The sequence below is a fragment of the Anarrhichthys ocellatus genome, unplaced genomic scaffold, assembly GCF_004355925.1.
Source record: "Anarrhichthys ocellatus isolate YVR2014 unplaced genomic scaffold, GSC_Weel_1.0 scaffold2, whole genome shotgun sequence".
NCBI classification, from domain to species: Eukaryota; Metazoa; Chordata; class Actinopteri; order Perciformes; family Anarhichadidae; genus Anarrhichthys; species Anarrhichthys ocellatus.
In genome coordinates this window covers 9,345,823-9,373,445 of record NW_022280032.1, presented here as the reverse complement: position 1 = coordinate 9,373,445, position 27,623 = coordinate 9,345,823, and the positions used below count along the sequence as shown (strand labels likewise).

Here is a 27,623-nt window from a genome sequence, read left to right as displayed (position 1 = left end):
AGTTCGAAGTCTCATTTGAAATTTTCTTTGAGAGAGAATATCTGAGAATGGTATGGCCATTAAAGCAGCATTAGTGCAGTACCTTTGAATTAAACCTGGGCTAAACTCTAGGGACTGATGTTATACAGTAACCAGGGCGCCTTAGGGCTGAGACAGAGGAGAAAAGGAGAGGCAATGTTAGTGCTGATGAGGAGGGGGCATGGTAGCCGTGATTTAGTCTGAGGCCCGGCCATGGACATCAAAAGGAGGGCAAGGGCTTGTGTGCAAGTGTGTTTGAGGTTCTGCTAGGCCAGGCAGAAAAAAACTGCCTGCCTTTACTGTCAAAAAATGAATGCGGACAGAGCATCGCACTTTTCAGTCTAATGGTGACAAACAGAGGGGCTTTGGATGCCTAGCGAGGGAGAAGAAGAAAGACTGAGAGAAGCCAGAACTGAAGCGTCTTCAAAGGAGGCTTTGCGCTGAGAAGTGCCAGAGGTCCCACTATCCAATTTGTAGAGAGTGAGCAGAGAAAATCAAACCTCTCTCTCCCTCTTTAAGTCTCTCTCTCAGTGCATGTAAAGAAACACTCATATTGACTGCTCTATGACATGGAATCTCTTCACAAATAAAGGTGAAGCCCTATTTAACATGGACTAGCATGAAGCCCGTGCATCAAGTGTGCAATCACAGCGCTCTCTTACATCTTTGTATAGGCTGATGTCAGGCTTACGACAGTTCAGCAACAACTATGTGGGTCACAGACGACTTACTGGACACACTCCCAGAGTCAAGCTTCTTGACAGTTCACAAAAAAAAACACACAATAAAACAAAGAGCAAGTTGACAGCAAAGTAGGATGCCGTAACAACTCTGAGGCTAGCATGCTCAGTGATATGTCAGTGTTTACAGAAAAAAAAGATAGCTCCAGCCTTTCTGTAAATAGCCATTTTATTCCTTTCCTGAATCAGTTCTGTGACGAAACCGACATCTTCCTCTCTCTAGGTGCTCGTTCCTTTAGAGAGCCCCATTGTCAAGCCTCTACAATTCACATGCGTATGTATGTGTGTTTGTCCGGCCCAATGGGCTGCACGCTGCCCCCAGCCCTGCACCCCGGTGACTCAATTAAGGCTGACAGATGGTCCCAACTTGTGCAGGATTCAGAGCATGAGAGGCCTGTTTTGCCAGCTCTGTTCTTGCAGATAATAAAACCCACATTGTTTCCCAGAATAAATGCCCTAAGCTCAGGAGGCTGAATGGAGTGGGCTGCTGAGAGCTCACAGGCTTGACCTTTCCTGCTGAATCTATTCCCTCCCCGACTGCACCTCTCCACCCAGGCTCAGAAACCAGGTCCTCAGCTAGCCCCCTGTATTTGACATTCAGATGCGAGGCTTCATTGTTAAGCATAATGATCCTCACCCTTGCTGTGACATTCATACCTCTACCTCTTTCCTTGTAAACAAATGCTTGAAATGACAAGAAACCAAACAAAGAGCCTATGACAACTAAGAAATCCTCCATATGGCAGTTGGTTCAGTCAGATTGCACAACAACCTGGAACTTTAAATAATTAACAGAGCCAAAAATAGAAAATATCGGAGGCCATGTTTAAAACTCATGAGAGCATTCTGGGCCAATAATTTGATTCGCTCTACAAATATTTACCCAGTGAGTCACTTCACTTTGTCTATAACCAATAAGGGATGCAACATAAGCATGATTGCATACCAGCATCCAGTGTGTTAGCTAAGAGAATTAATTTAGAGCTCAATTCTCAACATTTCTCATTCTCATACCCTGCCGCTCAGTGGCAAAACAAATTGAACATTTAATTATCAAAACACTGGTGAGACATTCTGTAAACACACTGTAAAACACAACTCATGAGTGCCCCTGCTCTTTTGGTAAATAAGTATGTCTGACTAGGATCTCATGTCTTTGATTTGATGAGGAGGATATATACATACAGTTTGGATCTCAGAGGTTATGTCTGTCCCGACTCTGAATAGTTTTTTTCTAACAGCAATACTGACCTGTCCAGCCGGGGTAGCAGCGACAGTAGCCACTCACTGGATCACAACCATCAGCATGGCTACAGTCACAGCGCTCACGACACTCCAACCCATAGGTGCCGTCCTGACAACGATAAACACTCGCTGTTATATCTTTAAAACTCCACACGGTGGGACAATGAGACAGTCCAAGTTCAAGACCCGCAGGATTCTTTGCCGCTCAGTTAAAAGACAGACTTACAGGACAGGACTCGTCACAGTGCTCTCCCCTCCACCCAGGTGAACATGTACAGGTGCCATCCATAGGGTCACATGCTGCTCCATTGGCACATAAGCATGTCTGATTACAGCCCAGACCCCACGTACCGCTGGAACAGAGGATGGAGCAGTCCATACCCTGCCAGCCTGGGGTTAGAGAGAGCAGAGCCATATATAAACCAAGTATTGTGGATACAGCCACATTGTATTTCAGCCAAGCATGGCTCTAGGGATGTGTCTTGGTCAGTCCTACACTTTGGTCAACACTGAAATATCTCAACAACTACATGATGGATTATGATGACATTTTTTGTGGACAAAGACAGACAGGATGATCCCATGATTTTTCCTGTAGCACCTCGAGCAGGTCAACGTTTTCACTTATACAATGAAATAGCTCAACATGAGGGATTGGCACCAAATGTTTCCTAAACATGGCACCTACACATCTCTCACTGTAAAAATGTTCATTGAATGTTTTTGACAATGTTCCTCCAGTTTGTTTTTGTCATTCATTAAGAATTGCTTGTATGATATTTCATTCATTTAAACGAAAACTGAACATAGCAAGCAGAGAATAAATGAAAGGCAGCGGTCATCTGGTGGTTGTGTGAAAGACTGCACGATTACAAAAACAACCTACTTCGTAAAGTCTGTATGTGTGCATCCTTGTAAGATGTATCCGTGTAGCATATCTTATAAAGCTCAGGAGTTGCTTTGAACCTTTAAACATGAGTCAACCGTACTGTACCTTCCCTGCAGATGCAGGAGCCGTCGACTGGAGAGCAGGAAGCGTGATTATGGCAGGAGCAGGTGGACATGCAGCTTCGTCCGTAGAGACCAGGAGGACACACTGTAGCACAGTCCTCACCCTGATGTAGAAATAATGAAATAAAGTCATGAGACAAAGAATCAGCATGGCAATAAATGCTGACTCTGGCAGACCAAAAATAGGAATAATATAGTCTGAATAGATGCAGACAGAAAGGCAGGTAAGGTTCATTGCACTTCTCCAACGCTTACTGAACTGTTTATTTATAGTCATACTGGGTCTGTGCACAGTATGAGGAGCAAGGCAACTGTAAAACTCAATAGATTTATGATCGTAACTGAAGTTCAAGAGGGAGGACCCCCCCAGAGCTATCGCCTCCCAGCTTCCAATTATGCACTCTATATATTCTGACAGCACCTACTCCCAGCCACACTTCGCTTTTCTTAAACCACACTCCACCCTATCTCTACACTTCACTCTCCTTATCTCTCTCGCTTTAGGTTGGTCTCATTGGGGGGGTCTCCACTTTCATTAGAGGAGAGACTGGCAGGACACCAAAGCCAAAGGATCGAGACTCTTCCCGTCTCCAACCACGCTACAACCAAATCTGCAACTCTGTCCAACTAGCTTTAGTTCATTAATACAATCATTACTGTTCTAAATAAACTTGACACAAGGTTCTTGCTTGGTGAAATGCCTGTTGGAACAGGATGGATTTTGGAGACAAAAGTAGGGGGGGGGGGCATCAAGAGGGATTCAATTCCAGGGGTGAAGTGATGCAGGGCTCAAGGCCAGAGTTAAATCCTCCATGTTGTCCCTACATCCACACACAACTGGATGGACACAACTGACTGTTTGAGGATCTCGTCCTTGTCCCCTTATGAGTGACTCGTATTGGTTGGTTGTGGCGCCTGCACAAAAAGGGTTAGGATGAGAGAAGAATATTGTAAAGCGTCCTGTGCTGAAGCAGCTGGCGACACCATGTGCATCGGAGGAAGCACATATGTCTACACCTGCCTCAGGCCAACAGTGGGAGTTAACAGTACTAAGAATGCCAATTTGATTGAACAACAAATAAACCCGATGGTGAACTGGGTGGACAGGGTCACGGCAGGATGCCAGTGACTGCAACCGACTCACAATCTACTATTAATAAGCACACGAATGGGAGATCGGCAGCCATGCTGGCGCAGCCTTTAGGTCCCTTACCATTGCATTAGAGTGAACTAGCTGGCAAAGGACATGGTGTACTCCTCTGTCCTCTGCAGCCTGCTGTCATTAATTCCTCTGCTTTGAAGGCTGAGCACAGCCCACCTCCACTAGTCTTGTCCCTCCCTAAGCTGGAGATCACAGCCAGTCTATGGATTCCCACACCCTCCTTTGCACATGCTGCCTTGAGTGACAGGTGACACAATGATTTAGAGTTCCAATTAGTGGCCCAGAGGAGTCCTGAGTGGCGCTTGCTTCGCTCACCAGAGCACTGGGGGACTGCTGGCTGCTCACCGCTCTCATTATGATTTTGAACTCAGTTTAAACAGGAGGCAGGAGGAGATGTGCCAGTGGACGCCAGGGGCAGAACACACATCTTAAAACATCTCTCCTCCCTGTACACCACATGAAAGCGCCCGCCTGTGAATGAAATTTTTATCAAATCGGTTGCAATAACCTTTGTTCTGCTGAAAATGACAGCTTCAAGACTGCTAACAATAGCAGTTCAGTTACAGTTGTTAAGTGCGGAGAGAAGTTCGACCAGCCAGTGGGGGCTGGATGGGTTGGGGGGGTTCAGCCTGTCTTCAGAGCACAGGCAATTTACTGGTGGCTGGACTCATGGATAAAACGTCATGCAGCCACAAATGACCACATGGATTTTGCTGCATCCTTGGCTGCATCCGATTCCACTTGGTTTCACCCTCGTGGCGCAGAGACCAGCGGTTGGTCTGCTCTCTCATTAGTCGACTGATTCATATTCCTTCTGAGCCGCGAAGGATAGAAGTCTGTATGTGGAGAATCATTATTAATACACGGGCTGTCAGTCCATCGCACGAGAGCAGCAGGACCTTACATAACGACACAGCCAATGAAGGCTGCAACCAGACCTTAGCTGCTGAGAGGCAGCCAGGTCGTCCTTGGCCAAGGTACTAAATTCATACCTATTAGTATCTTAATGTAATGGGAGAGCATTTTTTTTCCAGAAAGCCTCTCGCTGACACAACATTGATCAGCCTGGTACCCATTGAGACTAGATGCAAATGGCACCACTAATTACCAATCAGTCTCACTCCTTAACAGTCCATCTAACTGCTGAATGAGCGACTGCAGTTTAAAATTCATGCAGCAAGACAGAAAATGAACCTCTGAACCTTTTGATGAGGCGGAAAAGCCCTGAGAGATAGAAAAAGGATTTGTTTTCACCACCTACAAAGGCAGACTGGAATCCATTTCTAATGCATTCATATTTCAGATTCAACAGTATCAACAGAATCTGTAGAAACTACATTGAGAAGAAATGTTACTGTGAGTACATGCTGCAGATTGCAAGTGAAAATGCCTGAATAGGTAACATGTAATCACTTTGTCCCAGTCAAAAAGAGAATGTCCAATTACGAGAGCTAAATCAAGCGTGCAGAAGCTCAGTCTGCTCCAATACTTTGCTTGGTTTGCCCCCTGATGGGACTCCAGAACAAAGATGCAGCAGGGAGGCTTAGTCCTATCAGCTGTCCCCTGAGGAAGTGACTTCACCAGCAATCACAGCCTTAACACCATCATCAACCACATCTTGAAAGCCCCACTGTGTGATAATGATCATGTACAATGCATGTAAAATGCATGTGATAATGTACAATTTAGATTTTATGCGATTCTTTGTAGAGAAACTCAGTTTTACTAATCGATTAGTCAACAAAGTTGAATATTTTTCAGGTCGAGGACGGCCCTAGAATGGACCTTTTCGTTCAAATGTAGCAGGACATTCTGAGCGGTGGCCATTGTTATATATACCGTTGCCATTGCGACCATTGTTGTGCTAATTCCAATATGAACTAAACCGACTTCTGGCAAGAGGCAAGCCTCACAGGGGTGAGGTTTTGCACTAATGATTAAAATGAGCAGTGGAGTTGTAAGAGTAAATGAGTAAAATCGTACAACTTAATGCTTCATCAACACACTCTCGTAACAGTTTAGGACAGCATATTGCTATCTCCAGATGTGAGACAGCTTTGTTCAGCTCATTTTCTGTAACCAGTGTAATATTAAATCATGGTGGGATAAGTAAGTTAACTGTTGGACAGTTGTCTAGTTAGCTAGCTTGCTAATGTTGCTGTGCTAAACACTGGTTAAAGAAATCGAGCCTCACGTACTGCCTCTCCGTAAAAAGGAGAAGCTATCTCACTCCCCAGAGTTGCGTCTGATGTCTTCTCGACGAGCTTCGACAACACTAGCAACTAACTATTCAAATGACCACACAAAATGTTCAATGTCCGTTCTATTTCTATTGATACACACTTAACAAGAGCCAAAATCAAAACTCTTACTTTCCAACAAAGCTGTAGCAGCTTTTGAATAAAATAACTAACACGTGTACTCTCCCCTTCTTTCCCTCCCTCCCTCCACAACACACACACACACACACACACACACACACACACACACACACACAAACAAACACAACAATCCTCCATACGAGGTGTGTCTGTTCCCATCTGACTGCCTCCCTTTCTATCCAGCTCTTGCCCTCTAGGTCTGTTTAATGGATCTGGCAGCACTTCCCAGCAGCCGCCAAAGAGAACAGGTGGAGCAAATTAAGACACAGTCTGCGGCCCCGCTCGGTAGCTCAATTCACCACAGTGGCCCGCTGTAAGACACAGGCAATTTCCACTGAAATGTAATGTTGGCAGAAATGTACCCTCTCGGTCTCTGTTGCTCTGTAACTTCAGATTACAAGACAAGAAATACAATGGGAAAACTGATTGAAGTTACCCAACTAATTTGACAGTTGTAAAAAGGGACAATGTGGCTGCACAAAAACTGCTAAAATGGAAACCTATGTAGGTCAAAGATTCGATTTTCTCCCAATGGGTCTAGGAATAAAGATCTTCGTTTGCTCTTTACTTGTCCCTCTGCTGCCACGTTAAGGTGTATCAAACGTATTTGTAAAATACACACAACTCATTATTAATGTCTGCAAAGGGCCGGACCAGAGAATTAATCATTTAGCAAGGAATTTCTTGTGGACATCCATACTAAGGGAATAATAAAATGTCTCACCTTACTTCTGCCTGCCTGTGTACAAAAAGCCTCTAAAGTAATACCGGGACCACTTCCAGAACATTACGACCACATGACGCAAAGATTTTACTACGGCCACAAATAACGTGAAATATAAATCAAAGCAATAACCTTCACCAATAAAGAGCTATTGTCACAATACTGATACCCTTACCCGGAACTCCTTTTATCAACATTATTCGATGAAACTACAGATTTTCACAACTATGACAAAGACTATAAGGAGCAAGGTTACAATAACAATTAACCTATGGCAGTTTTAGAAAAACATGAATGTAACCAACAACATAATTACACGTTGTCACATAGTAATTACAGCAGTGATAAAATGAACACAGAGCGCAAGGTGGCAACATGTTAAATCACTTTCAACACAAAGTAATTTGTTGACTTTGTCAGTCAGTTATTTCAATGCGTTTCCTATTTTTTCTATTTTCTCCTTTCTTAGCTCTTCTTCCTTCAGTGAATATTGTCTTTGTGTTAGTTTGTGTATAATTGTTCTCTTGAGGCGATTTAGAGTTAATGAGACCAAATAAATGTGAAATTAACATGAAACAGATAATAATAAAACATGTAATGTCTAAAATAACAATACAATATTACCATGATAGTGGCCACTTGTCTAAGTACAGTAAGGATATATGATGCTCACCATGTACCCAGGGGCACATATACAAGTGCCTTTGACAGGATGGCAGTCAGCTCCGTTGGTGCAGCTACAAGGCAGCATGCATCCCTCTCCATAGTATCCAGGAGGGCAGGTCTCATTACAGTAAAGCCCTGTCCATCCCACAGAGCAGGTGCATTTACCAGAAAGTGGGTGGCAGCTGCAACATAATGAGAAAGATAGATGGGAAAACAACAGGAAGAATGAGAAAAAGTTTCAGCTCAGAGAGTATCACCACTCCCTTCATGAGCAGGGTCAAAGTGTGAAGTCTGCGGCAACAGCAATTTATCTATCTATGAGTCTACGTGCCTGTTTCAGATAGATGAGGCGTCCCTTTTCTCTTTTCTCTGTAATGACTTCTACGGTCGGTGCCCGACTCCAGCCGGAATCAGAGCATTAACATTGCATTAACTATGAATGCTGCTGAGAAATTATGAATGAAGCAAAGGTCGCGATTAAAAGCTAACTGGATGACATGGCTAAGAGGTGTCCAGACTTCAGAATGAGTGCTGGCTTAAAGCTAAAATGGAGCAAAATTGAGTTGGAGAAGTCTTTATTCATAAGGGGCTACAGGGGGCTTCGCTTCAGGGCTTGGTCAGAGTGAAGATGTGTGCGGCCTTGCACTGATGTCTCACTTACCTCACCGTGTTGGTGGTATTACAGGGGCAGTACTTGTCGCAGATGAGGCCGTATAGGCCTGGAGGACAGAATCTCTCTTGGCAATTAGGGCCTTTAAATCCTGTTTCACACAGACAGGCTCCATTGATATGGTGACACTTGGCTCCATTCTGACACTCGCACATCTGGTTACACCGCGGACCGAAGGTGCCGACAGGACAGTCGTCCTGGCACCTGGAGGAGAAAAATAGTCTTTTAAATTGGTGCTCTAAAAAGTACATACAATTTTTCTTTTATCACAGAGTAACATGTAATTCAAATGTTAAAAAGGTTGAAGCACCTCTGTACACATGGCTCATTGAAAACATTAGCGCTGAACCAAGTAGTCAATCAATTATTGGTCCAACAGAAAATGAATAACATCGTCATACTCTGAGGATCTTTAGATTTTAAACTGTTGGTCTGACAAAATAAGTCATTAGTCTGACATCACCTTGGTCTCTGGACATGCATTTTTCACTATTTTTGGATATTCTTTACACTTAATCAATAAAAATAACTGCCGGATTATTCATCAGTGAGAATAAGCGATAGTTGCTGGCCTAAAAACATAGAACTAATAATTGTATTAAATATTAGTAATGGTGTTATTTCCCCTTTTATTATACGACAGCTGTTATTGCTGCACAATCGACTTCTTGCATTCAGTGAGCATCTGAAAATAGTGGCACATTTATTTAGGAATAAAACATTTCAGCTACTACAGTAATATATATATAAAAAAAATTATATTATAAATAGTTTCTTATATTTCATAATCTAAATAATGAACATTTAATTTGAAAACATTTTCATGAATCCAAGACTGACATCAAGCCTTAAAATCCGCCTCCTGCGGTCAGCAGCAGTCAGGACTGTTCTGCAATAGCTGGACAAGATTTACTAATCGTCATCAACCAGATGATGAGATTCTCCACATGAAGAACTGAAGTAGATCAGAAAATTGATTTTTATCATCATTTAAATATAAAGATTTAACTATACAATATTGGTTGAGTATCAATCTCAAGAGACTAACAAAGCTATTACAAATAGCTCAATTACATTACAAAAGGGGCAAGTTATGTTTCATGTTTAAATTACTCCGGCTTTAGTTTTATCAGGGGACAATGGTATTATTAAACTAGTCAGGAGAAGGTGGGGCTAACACATTCTCAGATTATTCCTGGCAGGTTAATTCACCTGCCACTGACAAAATGAATGAGGGCAATTTTGCAAAATAATAAAGGAAAGGAAAGGTCTTGTCGAGGAAGTGTTTCCATCCAGCAGACAATTGCTTTAGCTGAACTAATAAACCCAGCCTGCTCTGGGCTGCTCTGCCAGGCATGGGGAACAAAAAAGATCTGTGGATTTCAATGAGACCTTAATATAAGCCCATTACTTATAATTAATGAGCAGAATCCCAACAGCATGTAGCCCATGGTGAGATCAATGGGCAGGCTGGGAGTGGAGAAGGATGAAGGCTGAAGACATGAAACCTTGCTGGCCAGCATGAAGTATAAGATTAATTAAACATAAACACCCATATTAAAAGCTTCCAATCCACCTTCAAATGGACTAATGGGCATTTATAAACGCTTATTTCTCTTGAGCTTCAGATTACTCTAGCATTTTCATTCTCTTTTTAAAGAACAGCCAGGTTTGAGCCTCATCTGGACGTCAACAAAGAGAATAGGTCAATGAGTGACTATTTAATGTGCAACTGTCAGCATGAAACCATCCTTTGCATTAAATACTAATATCAATAAATCATGCCATTGTCTGGCCTATTTTCAAAGTAGGAGGACAAAAGTTTGCAGAGAGTACTTCACAAAAGGCTTGCGTGCATAATAATTCAGCAGTGTGTTTGCCAGAGGTGCCAGCTGTGTACCTGCGTCCACTAAAGCCAGCTGCGCACTGGCACTGCCCCGTGACGTGGTCGCACAGTCCACCATTACGACAGGAACAATCCTTGCTGCAGTTGATGCCGTACTTGCCAAGAGGGCACGGCTGGGCACAAACTGAACCCTTTGAAAAACAACCAGCAAAGAAACATGTGAGATACATTGCTCACTACTTCGACAGGACTGAAATACCTGTTGGAGGACAAAACTCTTACACTTTTGTTTTACTGATGTTTGAACATTTAGGCATATTGTTTATGTTGTCATCTTGGATCCTAGCATGTAACTTATATCCAAGAACATCACAGTTCTTTTTCTAAAACTATTTTCACACATTATCTTCAGAATGTTTAAATTTAAACTAAGCATTGTGGTGCCATGCTTATATATATATATATATATATATATATATATATATATATATCATGCATATCATGCATATATATATCAATCCAACCAGGAACTTTGCATTAAAACACTAGGCCACTGGAACGTCCCTAAAGAAATACTTTATATTGTTGACTGCCGTTGGCCATGTTCACTTGACATTACTATGTGAACTAACTGAGGTTTGAGAAAGCATGCACAACCTCCCCACCAGGCACTCCACTTCTTTGTCTCTTGCAGGGAGTAGAGAATCCCGTGTTCTCATTTATAATTGAACACAGCATATTGATTGTAAGGTCTATGTTCTCAGCATGTCAGTCTCTGGTGTAAAAACTACATTAGATATATAAACGTTTTTTATACACAAACGATAGCCAACCCTTTTATTCTCTCAGGCCTTTCTTCCTAATTGCCTTCGCACCTCTGCTCGTCTGACTTACCGTCCACCCGATGGGGCAGGAACAATCTCCAGTGATGTGGTGGCACGTTCCTCCATTCTGACAGGGGCAGCGCTGCTCACACTGAGGCCCGTGACTACCGGAGGGGCAGCGCTCTCCACAGCTGCTCCCACACAATTCAAGAGTCAAATGTCTCAGACACAATACTTGTGTTTGCCTGTAGTTCTTTGTATCAACAAAGAAAACTCAGACAAACAACAAACGGCACACCAACATATTTTTAGGGACACCAAAGAGAAAGTTGCAATGGAATAAATATGTTGCTGGTACTCACAAAGCCCCCGAGTATCCCGGAGCACAGATGCACTCTCCTGTCTCGTGGTTGCAGGTGGCACCATTGAGACACTGGCAGGGTAGTTGGCATGCCTTGCCATAGTAGCCGTACTCACAGGGCTCCTCACATCGCCATCCCTGATACCCATCAGTGCAGACACAGGCACCTGTGATGGGGTTACACTTAGCCCCATTTTGGCACTGGCACCGATTACTGCAATGAGGTCCCCAGTAGTCACTCTCACAGCCTGCAGGCACAGAGAGCAGTGGCATCAGACAGAGCAGAGTAACAACGCAAAAGAGGTATAAGCACCAGCATTTACCTTCGAGAACATCTGAAATCATACATTATCAAATAAATTCAAGAAATTCAAACATTTCTAATGAAGTACATGTAAAAGTTCATCATGTTTCTTCCCCCTCAATGAATTACCTAATATTGGGAAAACCTTTGGACAGTGCTCCATAAGCTTGATATTCCTGACATTCATATTCAGTTCATGCCTATATTATCAACTTTGAAGTATTTTATGTAAATGTTTTTTTTAGCTTAAAGGACCAGTCTTATGAAATTCTTATTCATCTTACTGTCAACAAATCCCACAAAAAGATCAAAACCAACAGTGAATTGAACCTATTAATATCGCCTGTGCAGCTAAAGCTCCATAGCTTATTCCTCTGTTCCATAGAGCTCAATTGTCATCAACAAAACATTAAAAACACATCAATGAGCCCCACCAATTCCACATACACCAGCGTGCTGCTGTAGACACTCACAAGCGGACCAACAAACACACTAAATTCTTTTTAGTTTGAGTATTTGCAAAAAGCTACAGTGACCAGCTGTTTAAGACGTGTGAAATCATTTATAACTTGAAAAAGAAAGAAAGCATATATTCATGACCCTATTTACATCCTCAGTCATAATAAATGGGCTTGGGGCTGAGAGACACAGACAAGGTACATAATTGAAAAATAGTATTAAAAGACGGACGTACAAATTGTTGTTTTTTGTCTTTTCAAGGGATTTTTTCACAGTAATAAAAAATATAGAATATCACCAGCCATATCTTTTAAATGTATTCACTGTATTCATTCCTGCTCAGGGTCATATGGCTGCAGGAGTGTATCCAGGCATGCCCTGAGCAAAAAGCAGCCAAACAGGCAGCTATCCATTACAGAGTCACTCACACACACACACACACACACACACATTCAGAGAAATGGGCACACAAACACAGGAAGAATATGTGAACTCCACGGAGAAAGGTCCTGAGCCGGTGTGTGTGTGACAACTGAGCTTCTCTGTCACACCTACACACTCATCTGGTATCTGCGAAACCTCTGTAAGACAATTATAAAACCAAAATCCAAAACCAAAGAAATCTAACTGAACATTAAGCGCTCTCCTCATCATCCAGGTGGACCTCTTTAGGATTTTAGACAGCTCATTTAGATGCTCTCCTGTATTAACCAGCAAACCGTAGCTAACTTTACCATTCAGTGCTCGTAATTAGCATATAATGGGTTTAGCTTGTTTGCTTTAAATAGCTGTCTAGTTATTGATGAGAGTAGGGCTGCAACGTTTGTTTTTATTGTCCCTTATGTTGCGCATTCTTTTCTTGATTCATTTATTAATCATTTTGTAATTAAAAAGGCTTAAAATATTGACAAATTCCAAATCCAAAGATATTTAGTTTACTGTTAAATGAGGCTCAGAAACACAGCAAGTTTTCACATTTAAAAGGCTAGAAGCATCACTGCTTAAAAATGTATTTCAACAATTAATTACGAGAATTATTTCATTAATACATGTATCTACTAATCATTTCCACTCAGACTCAAGCATATGATAACATCCAGGCATAACAATATGTTAGAGAGGCCCAAAAGCTTTGTAGAGTTCATTGATTTCAGCACAAGAAGCCTTGTTGACATTATACATTGAGGCATTAGATTTGGTGGTAAAATCAAAAATATTTATTCAGGCTTAATATATTTTAACTGAAATGGTACTTCCCTTAAAACTCTGCATTACCAACAAGTAATGTGAAATGATCAAACAGGTGCAAAATATATAGTTCTGTCACTCAGAAATTGGTGAAGGCATATAATGTGACTCTGATATAGAGTATAGAGTATATGTGATGTTGACATAACACAAGTATCATAGTGAAAGGCATTAACAGCAGCCTGAAATTATTCTGCAAAAAGCGAAGCAAATGTGCAAGCTGTTCACACCTCTGAGTCTGAGAGGGAAGAGAAAAAGAGGATGCAAAAGATTAAGAACGAGGAACGAGGGATTTTTAAATGGAACAGTTTGTTACTTGTATGTCTTTTAACACCTTTTTCAGTTGCAACTTCAGCAATCAGCTGTCAAAATGGTGCCGTGGAAGAACAAAGCTTAAAGTTCAGGAGGCTGTTGCTCTGGTAACAAATGCTCACTTTTCAAACTTTGCAAAATATACTGTAGTGTAAACTGTAATAACTGTTTTACTTCTTGTAGTAATAGTGCAGAAAGCTTCAATTTGATGGGAAAACACCATGTTCGTACTCTGTGTAGACTGCGAATACAAAATCCCTAGACGTGTCATTCCTCAGTAACAATGAAGAGGAAAATTTGTCTTCCCAGCTGTAATGTAATACTGGCACTCAAGAAAATTGGTTAAGTTATACAACCTAGGTGCTTTGCATGGGCGAATGTAAATAGCTACATTACTAAGTGGTACCTAAGGGAACGGTGTAAGACAAGCAATTCCAACATTCATCAAGGAATGTCTCCATATATAAAAAAAAACTCAATAAGCCCCATAAACTGCTAACAAATAGCTAATCTTCAAGGGTTAAATGAACAAGCGGCTTTTATGTGAAGACCAATCGGCACAGAGCTGGGTAGTGGGCAGTCTTCACTCTCACCAGGGTAATTGTTCTTTTGAGGATCTAGTGCTGATTTAAGTGATTGGTATGGCCTCATGCCTCTCCAGCAGCAGCTGTATTGCCTCACATAAAAGCCCAGCTTGAGATCCAGGCCAGCGCAGCAGCCAGGACGGTGAATATTCCACTATCGATTCTCACATCATCACAGAATGTAAAGACACTACTCCCCCTCTTTGTATGCTCGCTTTGCCAGAGCTGTGATCAGCCAGACTGAGAGCTTAATGAACCCTGTTACATGGTCGGCACTGAATGTTGTTTTTCCAGGTACACAGCAGGAAGATGATCAGCTTTTCCCTGATACAGACAGGTCTGCCCTGAAGGGGGTCCTGAAACTAGTGCTAGTGCAGTATTACTTCTGCGGTCGGACAGACTAGGGGCCACATTACAGAGCTCACATTGATTTGATATAATCTGCTCCTGGCCTCCAGTCTGGCATGAATGAGCTCCCTGAAGGTTGAGCTGCTGCCACGCAAACGACCCTTACACATTAAATCTGAGGTGTATGCGGGCGGCCGGGGTAATGGATGAGCAGTTTAGCTACAACTTGGTTTAGCAATCTATAAGCACTCATCAGAGCTCCCTCAGCTCAACAGTGCTCCCTCAGCACAGTACAAAAACAGGCAGTGCCTAAATAACTGATGGTATCATCACATCTGGTTTCAGCTCCAAATCTTGATAAATTAATCAAGAGTGCATTTTATACTCCTACATGTACAACTCAAAATATCATGTCAGTAAAAAATACCCAGAGCGGCGGAGCAAAACTGAAATAAACCTAAATCTATCCGGCGCTTAATTTGCAGACTTTTCTGGTGCTTAGGAGCTCAACAAATGTTACCATTTGAAGTTTTAAACCTTCTTTAGCTTGCAGTTAGAGGCCTCAGCACATTGAGAGCAAAGCCCATTATCTCGCTGTCTTTCTCCTACACAGAGGTTCTCAAACTTCACCCAGTAGTCTCTCACTTCCCGGCTCTGACAGCATTTAACTGTGATTAAGGAGTCAGAGTTCATGATGAGCTGCGGGCAAAGACAGGGAGAAACATCAGAAAAAAGCAGCATGTTGCATGAAGGCTTCAGCTTCTAGAGTACGGCTAAATTGTGTGAGGTGATGAGGACCCCCTGTGGGTTGTGGTGTGTAGGCAGTGAATCCCACACAAGTCTGAAACTAGAGAGGCTGCCCATTAACCAGCCTAGCCTGGGTCAGTGAACCTAAGCAGAGGACACATACAGTCTGACCCGACTCTCAGAGCTCACAATGTATAACCGTTGGAATGTGGATAACCTCACGCGCAGGGAAAGGTCCAATCCCAAGGTGCTGGGTATAATCCCCTTGACTGGAACAAAACAGATCACATTGAAGGGTAGCGGCAGATAGTAAACTTCTGAAGGTGATGTCCAAAGAATGGGCTGAGAGAGCCATCGTGGTGGTGCTGCACTTTGAAGTGTGCTCTGAGTCTGCATGATCAGGGGCTGCCTGCAACAGGATTAAAACCAAACAGCTTTCTGCAGCTCACTGCATCCAGAAGTTTTCATGAACTTGGCCTCTTCCTGCAAAATGTTTGTCCCCGTTCTCTACGAGGGGGAGCCTGTGCCACAGAAAGCCTCTCAAAGCTAAGTTCAAAATGAGGGCCTGATTCAAGCTCTTTAAATACAGAATATATGTCCCCAAGGCACCAGAGTTTTAGACTTCATTTATTCAGCTGGACGCAAGTCAAACGCAAACTTCAATGTGAATCAAAACTGGAAACGTTGGCCACTTAAGGTGGTAGGTGCAGACAGTCGCTTGCTGCTTTGCCAACTTTAACAAGGAAAACTACATTATTGTTATTGGAATATTTGGCACACGGCCCGACTTCACTCCTCACTGCCCGAGTCACTCACTGTCACATCACTATTATTAACACACACTGTTGACACTTGGGGAATAACTCAAATCATACAAGACATTAGGAGGCAAAATGCTCTGGCTCCTGAGAGCAGTGTTACTCCTCGCTTACTCATTAGCAGAGCTTGTGGCAAGGCAAAGTGTGACTCATTGTGAATCTCCTGCATTCTACCTCACGAGAAACGTGCACCTCTGGGTTTCATATTGTCTGATTCACGCTTTGTACCACCGAGCTTTGGTCCTTTTCTTTTTTTTGTCCCCCTCGACAGATCTGAATTTTCAAATCACACTTCATGACCAGAATTAATATGGGCAAGTCACTATTTCAAAATGTGTTAAAGGAACAATGAAACAATTCTGCCTTATAATTTAGCTGACACAAGAATGTGTAATATTCTGTTCTTTAGTTAATATGAGCCATTTTTAATAGGAGTTATTCAATAAAAGCCCGACTCAACATTCAGCTATTCATCACAGCTCCCCTGCTCAATGACGCAGACTAATAGAGCGAAAAGACGACAGCACTGGTACCAGGGTCTTGAGGGAAAGTGATGATTGTTGTGTAAAGTGGTAGATTTGCACTGAGTGATAAATGTCTCTCAGCTTTGTTAAATTTAAACTGTAAAATCTGCCAATACGCTCCAAGACAGGCCCCACTGTCCCCTCCATGTTCTGCTGACACCTATTACACAGTTATTTATTAGTCCTCAGAAAACCCAGACACGACAAGTAAACAGTTTAGATACATCCCTGTGAGCTTGACAAATGAATTTCTAAATATACAGAAGAAACTGCCAATAGTCATGGGGGCAGTTCTGCTGAATTGGAATAATAGCGTGCTGCGGCTTCTGCTGTTGGGCGTGTCGTTTGTCCTGCCCTAATTCATCTTAGCTGAGCCCCTGTGTGTTCACATTCCCCTGGGGGAAAGAGCAACACGGGACCAAACCCACAACACAGAGACTCTCTTTAACAGAGTTTGAAGCTCAGGCCGTTGAGACCACAATGCACCATCTGCTCCCTCCTGATACTACTTTGCAGTTCGATAAGAAGAAACAAGATCTGACTGTTTGCCTATTTGGAACCACAAACTAATGATCGAATAACTTAATTATTGTAAGACTATACATTACTGGTTGTTTATCCCGAGGAGGATCTGATCATTTGTCCAAGCTCTATTCAGGATGTGAACCCGGATCAATAAGAGCCGTGCAGGTGCCAGCCGGTTCCTCTGCAGCACAGCACGAACAGGGTTCACAGGGCCGGTGGTTGACCAAGACAGACAAGGCCAAGTGACCTCACGCTTTATTCAAAACCAGCACTTAAGAGTGATGCAACTTAAAGCAGCCTTCTCGTTCTAATAAAACTGGCTGTGTTGAGTGGTAACGCAAGCATGTTGTGAGAGACGCTGTTGCCTCAGCGCAGTACACCAGTCACTGGTTCAACAGCACCTGACATGGCTCATGAAAGCTTCTGGATCAGCAAATTGTTACACAGCCCATTGCTCGTTCCAATTAATAATTTACCCTTCACCCTCTTCCTGCAGAAAAAACAAAGCCTTTGCTCTCTTGCCACAGGACAACAACAAGAAAGCAATCAGAGCAGAGGTGAACGTCTATCTGCGGTACACGCGGTACACAGTGACTGGAGTATAAATAAAGTCACGATTGTGCTGCATCCCAGTCATAACACAGAACTGTGCCTCGGTCACGGGCAAGGGCGTAGCCGCTCAAAAACAATGTCAACCCGATAAAACCCACTGTTAGCACACTTAATTTGTACACATTGATTTCCTATTTTCAATTATTAATCGTAATTAGGATGAAGTAGAATGTACCATGGGGCAACAGCAGTCGATGTGAAGGGGTGCGGTCACAAAGTGGAGACTGATGTACGTTCACATAATGCCAATAGGGGCACCCCCATCAGCATCATGAGAAAGTGAAAGAATCATCAAGGAAGTGTTTCATGAATGTTTGCTGTGGTGTTGATGCAGCGGAGTGTGTAAACAATTTGGCTTCTCAGTGCACAAGAAGTAGTGAAGTGCATTTACTCAAGTGCTGCATTTAAGTACAGTTTTCAGCTACTTGTACTTTATTATTTCCATTTTATGCTACTTTATACTTCTACATATTTCACCTAAAGATTGCACTTTAACAACATTACATTTACTTCAAAGCTATAGTTATTAGTTACCTTTAAGATTGAGATGATACAAATAAAACATATCAGTAAATACAATAAGATGCATTGTCATAGATAGAACTACCAAACAGTATTTATATAAAATTCGCCCAACCTCGATCCACTGCAACATTAAAGAAGCCTTCAGCTTAGGCTGCATAATAAAGCATCAATGATTATGATCCAATAATATCATAGTGAGTTTTACTAAACCACATTTAGAGAAGGCACATACTCTTACCCTGAGAAAGTCAGAACTGCTGTATCATTTGTCAACATGTACAATAGATAGGGTAATAAAAAACTAAAAAAAAGTTTGTACAACCAGTCTTTTAAATGTGAGAGGATGTAATCAGAGAGCCCAAGATTTCTTGATGAAATAGAAAATATACTAAAACATCAGCTTCAGATGAGATGAACACAACTTGACGACATGGCAATCTCACAGCCTGTGATGGTTTATAGTGGTAACATGACAGCTCTTTCACCTGTACTGTTTATGCGAGGCTGCAGTGTGAAGGGATATTGTTGTGCCTCAGGTAATGGTTATCTTATGGCTGTCTTGATTTGCATAAATTGTCATAAATTAGGTTCTGAACTAGAGAAAGCTGCAGCTGTTAAATGTGTGCATGTTACTAATTAGTGCACCTCTATGTCATATAGTTTGACTTATCCAACAGCAGAGATGAAAGAAATTCAACTCAGCCCATGAACAGATCTGGATTTAATGTAAACATTACTGTACACGGAGACTTTAATGTGACACAAGTTGGTTTCTCTCCAAACAGAGGAGGGGAGACAGTCAGAGGTGAATCTAGGACTTGCTATCAGGGCGAACAAGCTTGAAAGAGATTTTTTAAACCAGTCTGTTTTAACATTAACATGACATGAATTATCTATGTACGTGCCAGGCTGCTGTACTGAAAATAGCAGGTAATAAAAGCAGTACAAATATTAGTACCAGTGCAGCTTTTCACACTATAGAGACACCAGCAGCCTGCAGCTGTCAAGCTCAGAGTAGCACACTGCACATCACAGTCAACATCACACCACACCACAGGAAAACATTAATGTCAGCATGTTTCTGACACATTTGCACAAATAACAAAACAGGAATGAGTTAAATGTAGATAGTGTCGTTACAGCCTGGCGAGTAAATATCATTTTGAAAGAATAATTTGATCATTTTGTTTCTTTATGATTTTCAATGATCCCTCTGAACTGTAGGTCACTCTCACAGCCTGGATGAAATCACCAGCGTGCAGTGTTGTTTTTTGTGAATAAACATTGAAAACATGAAAATTATACATAAAACTTCACAAACAGAGAAAATGTGATATAAGAAGCAACCTAAAACAAAAGAAAACTGCAGCGAAGATGTCTTCTTCTAATAAGAGTACTGCATGACTGTCTTTACCTTCAGTCTTTTCAGAACTTAATGCTCAAAACATCTTGAGGCTTGAAACATGGCACTTTAATCCTTCATAGAGAACAGCGGTTAGCTTAAATGTGTGACAGTTATATTGTACTTAAATGGAGACAAGTTTTCTCAGTAATAAATGTTTTAAAACGTCCACAGGAAATTTCTTGAATTACTTAAGTAAGTAAGTAATATTTATTTATAAAGCGCTTTTCAAAGACATTAGTCACAAAGTGCTTAACAGGAGCAGAACTACAAACATATAAAACACAATGTGTCCATTTAAGGGCCAATAATTTACATTTAAGAATACACAAAAAACAGAAAGTACAAAATGAAAACATGGCTTAAAAGCGGGCCTAGGACATGAATTTTATACAAACGCCAGTCTAAAAAGGTCTTGAGCTGAGCTTTGAATGAGTTCACAGAAACGGCAAACCGTAGGGGTGCAGACAGAGCATTCCACAACCTTGGTGCTACTGCCTCAAAAGCTCGGTCACCACGGGTCTTAAGGCGAGTGTGTGGGACAGACAGATAATTTAACATGTTTGACCTGAGAGCGTGGGCGGGTGAATAATGGCGAAGTAGTTCAGCCACATATGCAGCAGTCTGACTGTGTAGTGCTCTGTAAGTGAGAGTGAGAATTTTAAAGTGGATCCTATACTTCAGCATAATTCAATTCACAGGTGACTATGCCAGTATGCTCAGTATGTTGCAAACACACATTTTTGTGCCATTTTTTTGCTGACATTGATTGCTTTTGTTCGCTCCAAGATTCAACTTCCAATGCAGAAATGGAGCCAATGTGGAGGTGCCAAAAACGGCAGGTCCTCAAATGGCCAGTAAAGGCATGGCTCCAAAAGCAGGACGGTCTCTATAGACCCCCCATGTAAAAATGCCAAACCTCACAGCAAAAAGTGTTTACAACGTGGTGCAAAAAATTGTTTTGGTCTCTATCACAAATTTTCCTGTTAGTGACATTTTAACTGCTTTACATACTGTACAGAGGGTGATTCTTTTTTACAACTCACCCGTTTAAATTGTATTAAGTCTTAATGTTAGGCATAATTGAGAGTGTGGCCGCTTTGGGTGAGTGAGGTGGGTGTCATACTAGGTCGCTTGCTGTATGCTCTGCTGAGTTAAAATCTAAAATACAAATTGAACTAGTATTATCCTAGGTAGAGAGGACGGGTACTTTTGATCACTTATCACTAGGTTTACAGGCCTCCGTGCCAGATGTTTTGCGGTGGACGTCTACAAGCAGACCAGTCATTCAAAACATTTTGAAGTGTAAGGGTGTAAAGAATGTCTTCCATCCATCAATTTCATTAGTTGAAAGACCTTCGGTTGTACCTTTGGAGTAAGTTATAAAATTGGAGTCAAAGAGCATTAAAAAAAACTTTTTTTTTTTAAACGTAAAATCGAGCAACAAAGAGAGGAGTGTGAATGAAAATGTTTGTGGAGTGTAAGCAAATAGCACTTGTCAGTTGTTTAGTCAAACGACCGATTTTATGTGTTGAACACGTCACAGTGTATGGATTCGTCCCTCACTGTAAACACAAACATGATTTAGTTTAAAGACGGACAATCATTGTGCCTATCCACCTACCAAATTAATCCCAACAATACAGAAACACACACAAACACAAGGCTAATTGCTTTTTAATGATCTCACATTATGCAAATGCTCATCATGAGGCCATAAATCTTTGGAAGAGTTTCTACCAGCCTGACCACGAGTAATGCCAACAGACTGACATGTTATATTGTATGAGGAAAGTTAAATTTAAATTTAAATGATCTAAAAAAAACTAAAACAGAAGCCCTAAAAGACCAAAAATGTATAATTTTCACTTCCACAAAAGTCCTGCTGGATTGATATTTATATAAAAATGTGGTATAGCAGTGTGTTTAATAGCCTACTAAATTAGCACGGGGTCCTGTGAAATATTCAAATATCTGAAAAATAGAAGTTTGAAAACCACAACACTGCGTAATGCTCAATTAAGAGCAGCAGCAGCGGATGGATAGATGGCTATGAAAGGACGGAAGCAGCAAAACATCTCTAGCCTTTGATTAACACAGAAAAACTGTAGATTAAAGGTTTTTCCTTTATATCATCATCTCTCCAGGATAATGCGCACCCTTTGGAGACTTCTTCCCCCTAAAAAAGTTCATCTCAAATGAACTGCTGGCTCTGAAAGCAGTGTTGTTCTTCCAGCCTCTGAAACTCGCTGAGGTCCATGAATTATTCTCCCCGATTCTCAAAGTCAAAGTGAAGTGAAAAGTATACAACAGCAAGTTAGGCGGTATTGTGTGTGTGTGTGTGTGTGTGTGTGTGAGACAAAAAGAGAGAGAGAGAGAGAGAGAGAGAGAGAGAGAGAGAGAGAGAGAGAGAGAGAGAGAGAGACACCAACATTAAAGAAGCAGCTAAGAAATGAATCGAGCCATCTGGGAAGAGCAGGAGGTTCCAGCACCTGTTAGCATGGGGCATAAATCCTAAATCTCAGTCCACATGACGTTTACTAAGAGTGACGGTAGAGTGTTTAAAATATTTAAAACAAGGGCAACAAAAGATTTAATCACTGGTCACTTTTGATTAAACTGAAGTTGTCTAGTTTGAGGGCAGACAGAAGACATAAGAGAAAACATTTCTATCGAAAACCTTATTTCAGAGTCAAGCACCGGTGATATTGATCCATGGACCTTAACCCTCTTTTTGTTCTGTGGCTGAGGGCGATTTTGTCATTCATACTACAGTATGCCTTTGCTTGGAATGGAAGTGAGTCCCAGAATCATAATACAAGCCAATGTTTAAAGTGTGAGGCTCCGAGAATCACATGGTGTCAAGTTTCTTTGCAAATCTAATTTCTCAGGGGGGACTCATCACTTTGAGGATGTGGGTGCCTGAACCAGTAAGTCAGCATTTTCTGTCTTTTATCCATCTTAATTCAACTGATGTGTCTTAATGAAGTTCACGCCACAGGACATGATGAACTCCTATAGGTCTGGTTTTCTGCTCAGACTTGGCCGACGACACATGCTCGGCTGCTCTGTGCAAGACGTCAGTGGCATTGACCTTGTTTTTGTGTTGGGCTTTTCAACTAATTTTTGCACAACACAGATTGCATCCTTGTGAATGCATTATTGTGTCTGGTAATGATTACATTTCCTCTCAAACTTCCTTTGATCCTTATCATCCAGATGCCCTTTTCTCATGTTTGGATCCCAAGCTACATCTCATTGTTCCACTTGGTACGACCTAGCTATGCGTTTTATCCTCTTCCTTTTTTCTGTGCAAAAAGACACCAATTTAATTGAATTTCTTGGCTTTTAATGTCTCCATTACGCTAATCACAGTAAAGGAGAGTGGATTTGTTTATCTCGACCTTGGTAGAATTAGCAAAGGGTATTTGTGGAGATGTTAATGCTTTGAAAAAAAAATATCTCCACAATCGTAACCTGAGTTTATATTGATCAACTAGGCATAAGTGCTTATAGACATTATAGACACCGACAGTCAGGCGTCGGGGAGAAAACTTGCTCTGGTGACAAAATGCTGTAAACTCACACCAAAGATACACTCTACTCTGCTGTGATTTCACAGACCAAAGCACTGCGTTTTATATAGAACAATGCCAGAGTGGGCAAATACATTTTGTATGAGTTGACCTAGCTTCCTATTCTTTTTCAGCTTTGTGACTGTATAATAATAAAATACTAGCGCTGGATGATTCATCAGTCCCAGACTGAGTGCAAAGATAGGGCTGTCATTAAAGTAAGGTGCAGGCATTCTGCTATCTCACACAAACAACATGCAATATAACCTTCTGAGAGCGCGGCACGACTGCAGGCGAGGCAGAACACAGTGGAATGCAAAATACAACCCCAAATACCCTGGGGCCCGGAGGCAAATTTGATTAAAAGTTTGTTTTTCTTCACTCTCAACAAACCGAGGAGCTCGTCGATGCGGCACTGACAGTTAATTGGACTTGGCAGGGCCACGAGTTCATTCGTCAGCATTGTGTGGGGCTTGCCTAGGAGGAGCAGGACAATCGATGTCCCTCAGGACGGCCTGTAATCACTGCAACACTCCAATGAAGTCCAGGGTTAAACATCAGGAGATTGCAGGTGCACCAGAGGATCTGAGAAAGACTGCTAATATGCTCCCACTCCCAAAGCAAACCAAGGACACTGCAACACTGCTCCCAAAGGACTGTGGTGATACCTAAGAACAGAGTTACACCTCAAGCTATTATTCTGACCAAAATCATCATGAACCCAAGGTCCTGAGAGATGATGCGGGTGTCTAGTATACACTGTATGAGACTTTGCATGAGTGTAGTCTAGATCAGTGGTTCCCAACCCGAGTGTCGGGACGCCTCTACAAGGGGTTGGAAATTCAATCTGAGGGGTCCCGAAATGATTAACAGGATATTAAAGCAGAAAAAAACAATTTATTCTACGCAATATTCTGTTCACGCCTTTCAGGCGTTTCTCTAATCTTTTCTTTGTTAATTATTGGGTAGTTTCAGGCATCTAGCCTTTTAAAAATAGAATCACACTTTCTTTGAAATCATCACAACTTGTAGATGTATGCAACCAATTATGGAGGGGCTACAAGTAGACATTGTTGTTTTTAGGGGGCCAAAAATGTCCACTGGTCAAGATCAGTGGTTTCCAACCTGGGGGTAGAAATCTTAGGAGCTGTGAGATGATTACAAAGGTAAGAAAAAAGAAAAAACTAAATTATATCCAATCTTTCTCTTTTCATTTTACAGTAAAGAGTAGTTTTACTTCTTCATCTAAAAGCTTCAAAAGAAGACGCTGCTTCACTTTAAAAATGAAATTAAGGACTGAAAGGAGAAGATTTGGTACTGCTGGAGAGACTTCACCAGCGTTTTAACACCATGCCAGTCTGAATCAGGTGTGTGGAATTATATGTACCACACACAGAACTGTGAAAAGATCATCACAGGCAAATGAATCAACAAAGAAAATGTAAAAAATATAATGAAGAATCTTTGCAAAAAAACTTCGTAAACATGGCAATAGAACACAAAATCAAGTGTGACTTATAGACTGTGAAATAAGCCTAAACCAGCTTTTATCTTCATTAGTATTCAGGACATATCTTATCTCTTTAAACTGTTATCATAGCATTTCAGCTATTTTAGACACGCTGACCTTCTCTTAAGGACAGGAGATAAGGCTTTTTAATGTCCTTATTAAATCAAGCCATCTATGCAGACTCTCAGTGCTTGGTAGTGTAGACTCTCTCTCTCTCTCTCTCTCTCTCTCTCTCTCTCTCTCTCTCTCTCATAAGCATCAAGGCGATAATGACCAGTGGGACTGGATGCTGTTTCTGTTCTGTTCAAAATGATCGTCCCATCCTAACCATCACCAGGATGTGCAGTTATATCCATTGGCTGTTTGTGCTCAGGTTATATAGAAGCACACTCTCACACACACACACACACACACACACATTTTAGGCATCCTCCCAAAGGTAATGGAGCAGTGAGCTCTTGGGGAACAATAAATCCTGCTTAATGGTACAAAAATTCTTAAGCGCCGGGCAAAGTCAATCTGCATACTGGGCCAATGAGGCTTACATGAACACACTATGTTCTAAAGACATGTATGCATGTGTGCGTCAAACCAGTTGATGCATGATACTAATGCGAAACCTCTTCAAAAGATTGTTTGTCCCTTTCACTGAGGATATTTTAATATTTTTTTCACATTATCAACATTTGTGCGTGTGTGTGTGTGTGTTCAGCAGTAAAGAAGGCTGTCAGCTACAAAGCGTGTGCCACAATTAATTCAGTCAGTCAGCTAAAGGGTTGGTGCAGTGATTTACACCACACACAAGTCACGTGAGTAACTAGAGAGCCACATCTTGAAACATCTCTGTCAGAGCCTCGGCAGTAACATCCACACAGTTCAATCTGATCTATTTAACCGCCACCATCAGTGTCTGTTTCTAAACTGCACAACCAAATCAAATCATGCATTATTTGCATCCAGCTTGCAGTCTACATTTCTACTGCCATCAACTGTCAATCAAAAAGCACCAGCAGGATGTGGTTGCATGGTGTACCATGTATGAAGAGATGGACGACATGACAGCTGTCCAAAGGTGAAGCAAAAACATCTTGATTGCCCCCTGCTGGCTGGATGGGTCATAAAACAGGTATTAGAAAATGGTTAGTTGTTAAGTCTTTCTAGTCCAACAGCCACCATGGCAACAACATCAACTAAGTACAGAAGCTACGTGGCTCTCATGGTCTCCAATCACTACTGCAAAGACTCAACTCAACAATATTTTTTGGGGGTAACTGACAAAACTAGTATTTTTATATCTAAATATTCTCAAGAATTCACATAAATAAAAACATACAAATTCAAAAAGCCTAATTTTGATGAGCAGTTACGTCTAAATGTCACCACGCTAGCTAGCTAACATTTCCTCGGATGCAGTGACACAAAATGAGCGAAATGACAACTCTGCACCAGTACAACCTCCAAAGTGTGTGTTGAGGAAATATGACCCTGAATACATTAAATTTGGATTCATAGTGGCAGGCAGTGATTAGGAGGTTATATATTTTGGTTATTACAGCTGACAGAGGCGCAACACATATTTCCAACAAGTTTGTTTTTTGTCATGTTGTGTTTTTTGCTCATTTTTTTGGGAAGGGGTTTCTCGTAAAAATTCTAAACAATCAGAATTGGGCCTTGAGATAGAAACGGTTGAGAACGCCTGCTCTACAGGGCACCTTTACCTTGTGATCTTAAATGTAGGTATGACTTTATATATTTATATATGCAAACACGGAGAAACAAGTGTGTTTCAGAGTTTGTACAGCAGTATTTATGCAGTTTAGAATGAGTGGAAGATATATGATTACGCTAAACTACTGTAACCACAGGGGGCTAACACAGGGGGCTCTGGAAAAAACAACACAAGGACGTCCAAAAAAAATGAAGCCTGTCTCAACTTTTGCAGTTTGCCAGATGTCGTCTCACAGCTGTTCAAATACGTGCAAGCACATATTCCTGCTAATTACTTATACCATTTTTACTGTTTCTAACTCGAAATTCTTGCGATCGAAGATGAAACACTTGGTGCCATAGTAACTTTTCAGAGTTGTAAAACCCTGTCTCAGACTTTAAACCGCTGTGTAGAATTTTGATGTCTGAAAAGCCTTTAAAATCATGGATTTGTTATGAGGTTACTCAACCTGGACTTCCTGGATTGTATTGGAGTGTCTCACCAGTATATATACCACTAAATATTTACACTAATAAACATGTAATAACTTGGTTAAGTTTGAATTTAAAAAACACTGGTACAACCAGCTTTAGTTCATCAGTACGATAAAGAGCCAGAAATGATAGGACATCTCAATGAGAATGAACTCATATAAACTGACTGCAACACTACCGGGAGCCCAGTGTATACAAAAACAAAGCTCGGTCAACACAGGAGGGCTTCATGGACACACACACACACACACACACACACACACACACACACACACACACA

At 41.5% G+C, this 27,623-nt stretch overlaps 1 protein-coding gene across 9 annotated transcripts in view; it reads right to left on the bottom strand.

The window, feature by feature from the left end:
- megf11 (multiple EGF-like-domains 11) overlaps positions 1-27,623 on the bottom strand; it is a 68,428-nt gene that overhangs the window by 13,475 nt on the left and 27,330 nt on the right. For 8 of the 9 annotated variants that reach the window (XM_031858166.1, XM_031858159.1, XM_031858152.1 and 5 more), the window contains 8 exons: positions 11,650-11,896; positions 11,358-11,478; positions 10,518-10,654; positions 8,609-8,821; positions 7,955-8,129; positions 2,998-3,118; positions 2,230-2,393; positions 2,010-2,112 (listed from right to left, as the gene is read on the bottom strand). In XM_031858166.1, the coding sequence (XP_031714026.1) occupies positions 2,010-2,112; positions 2,230-2,393; positions 2,998-3,118; positions 7,955-8,129; positions 8,609-8,821; positions 10,518-10,654; positions 11,358-11,478; positions 11,650-11,896 (1,281 nt within the window). The remainder of the gene's footprint in view (positions 1-2,009; positions 2,113-2,229; positions 2,394-2,997; positions 3,119-7,954; positions 8,130-8,608; positions 8,822-10,517; positions 10,655-11,357; positions 11,479-11,649; positions 11,897-27,623) is intronic. The other variant, XM_031858218.1, reaches the window with a different exon arrangement.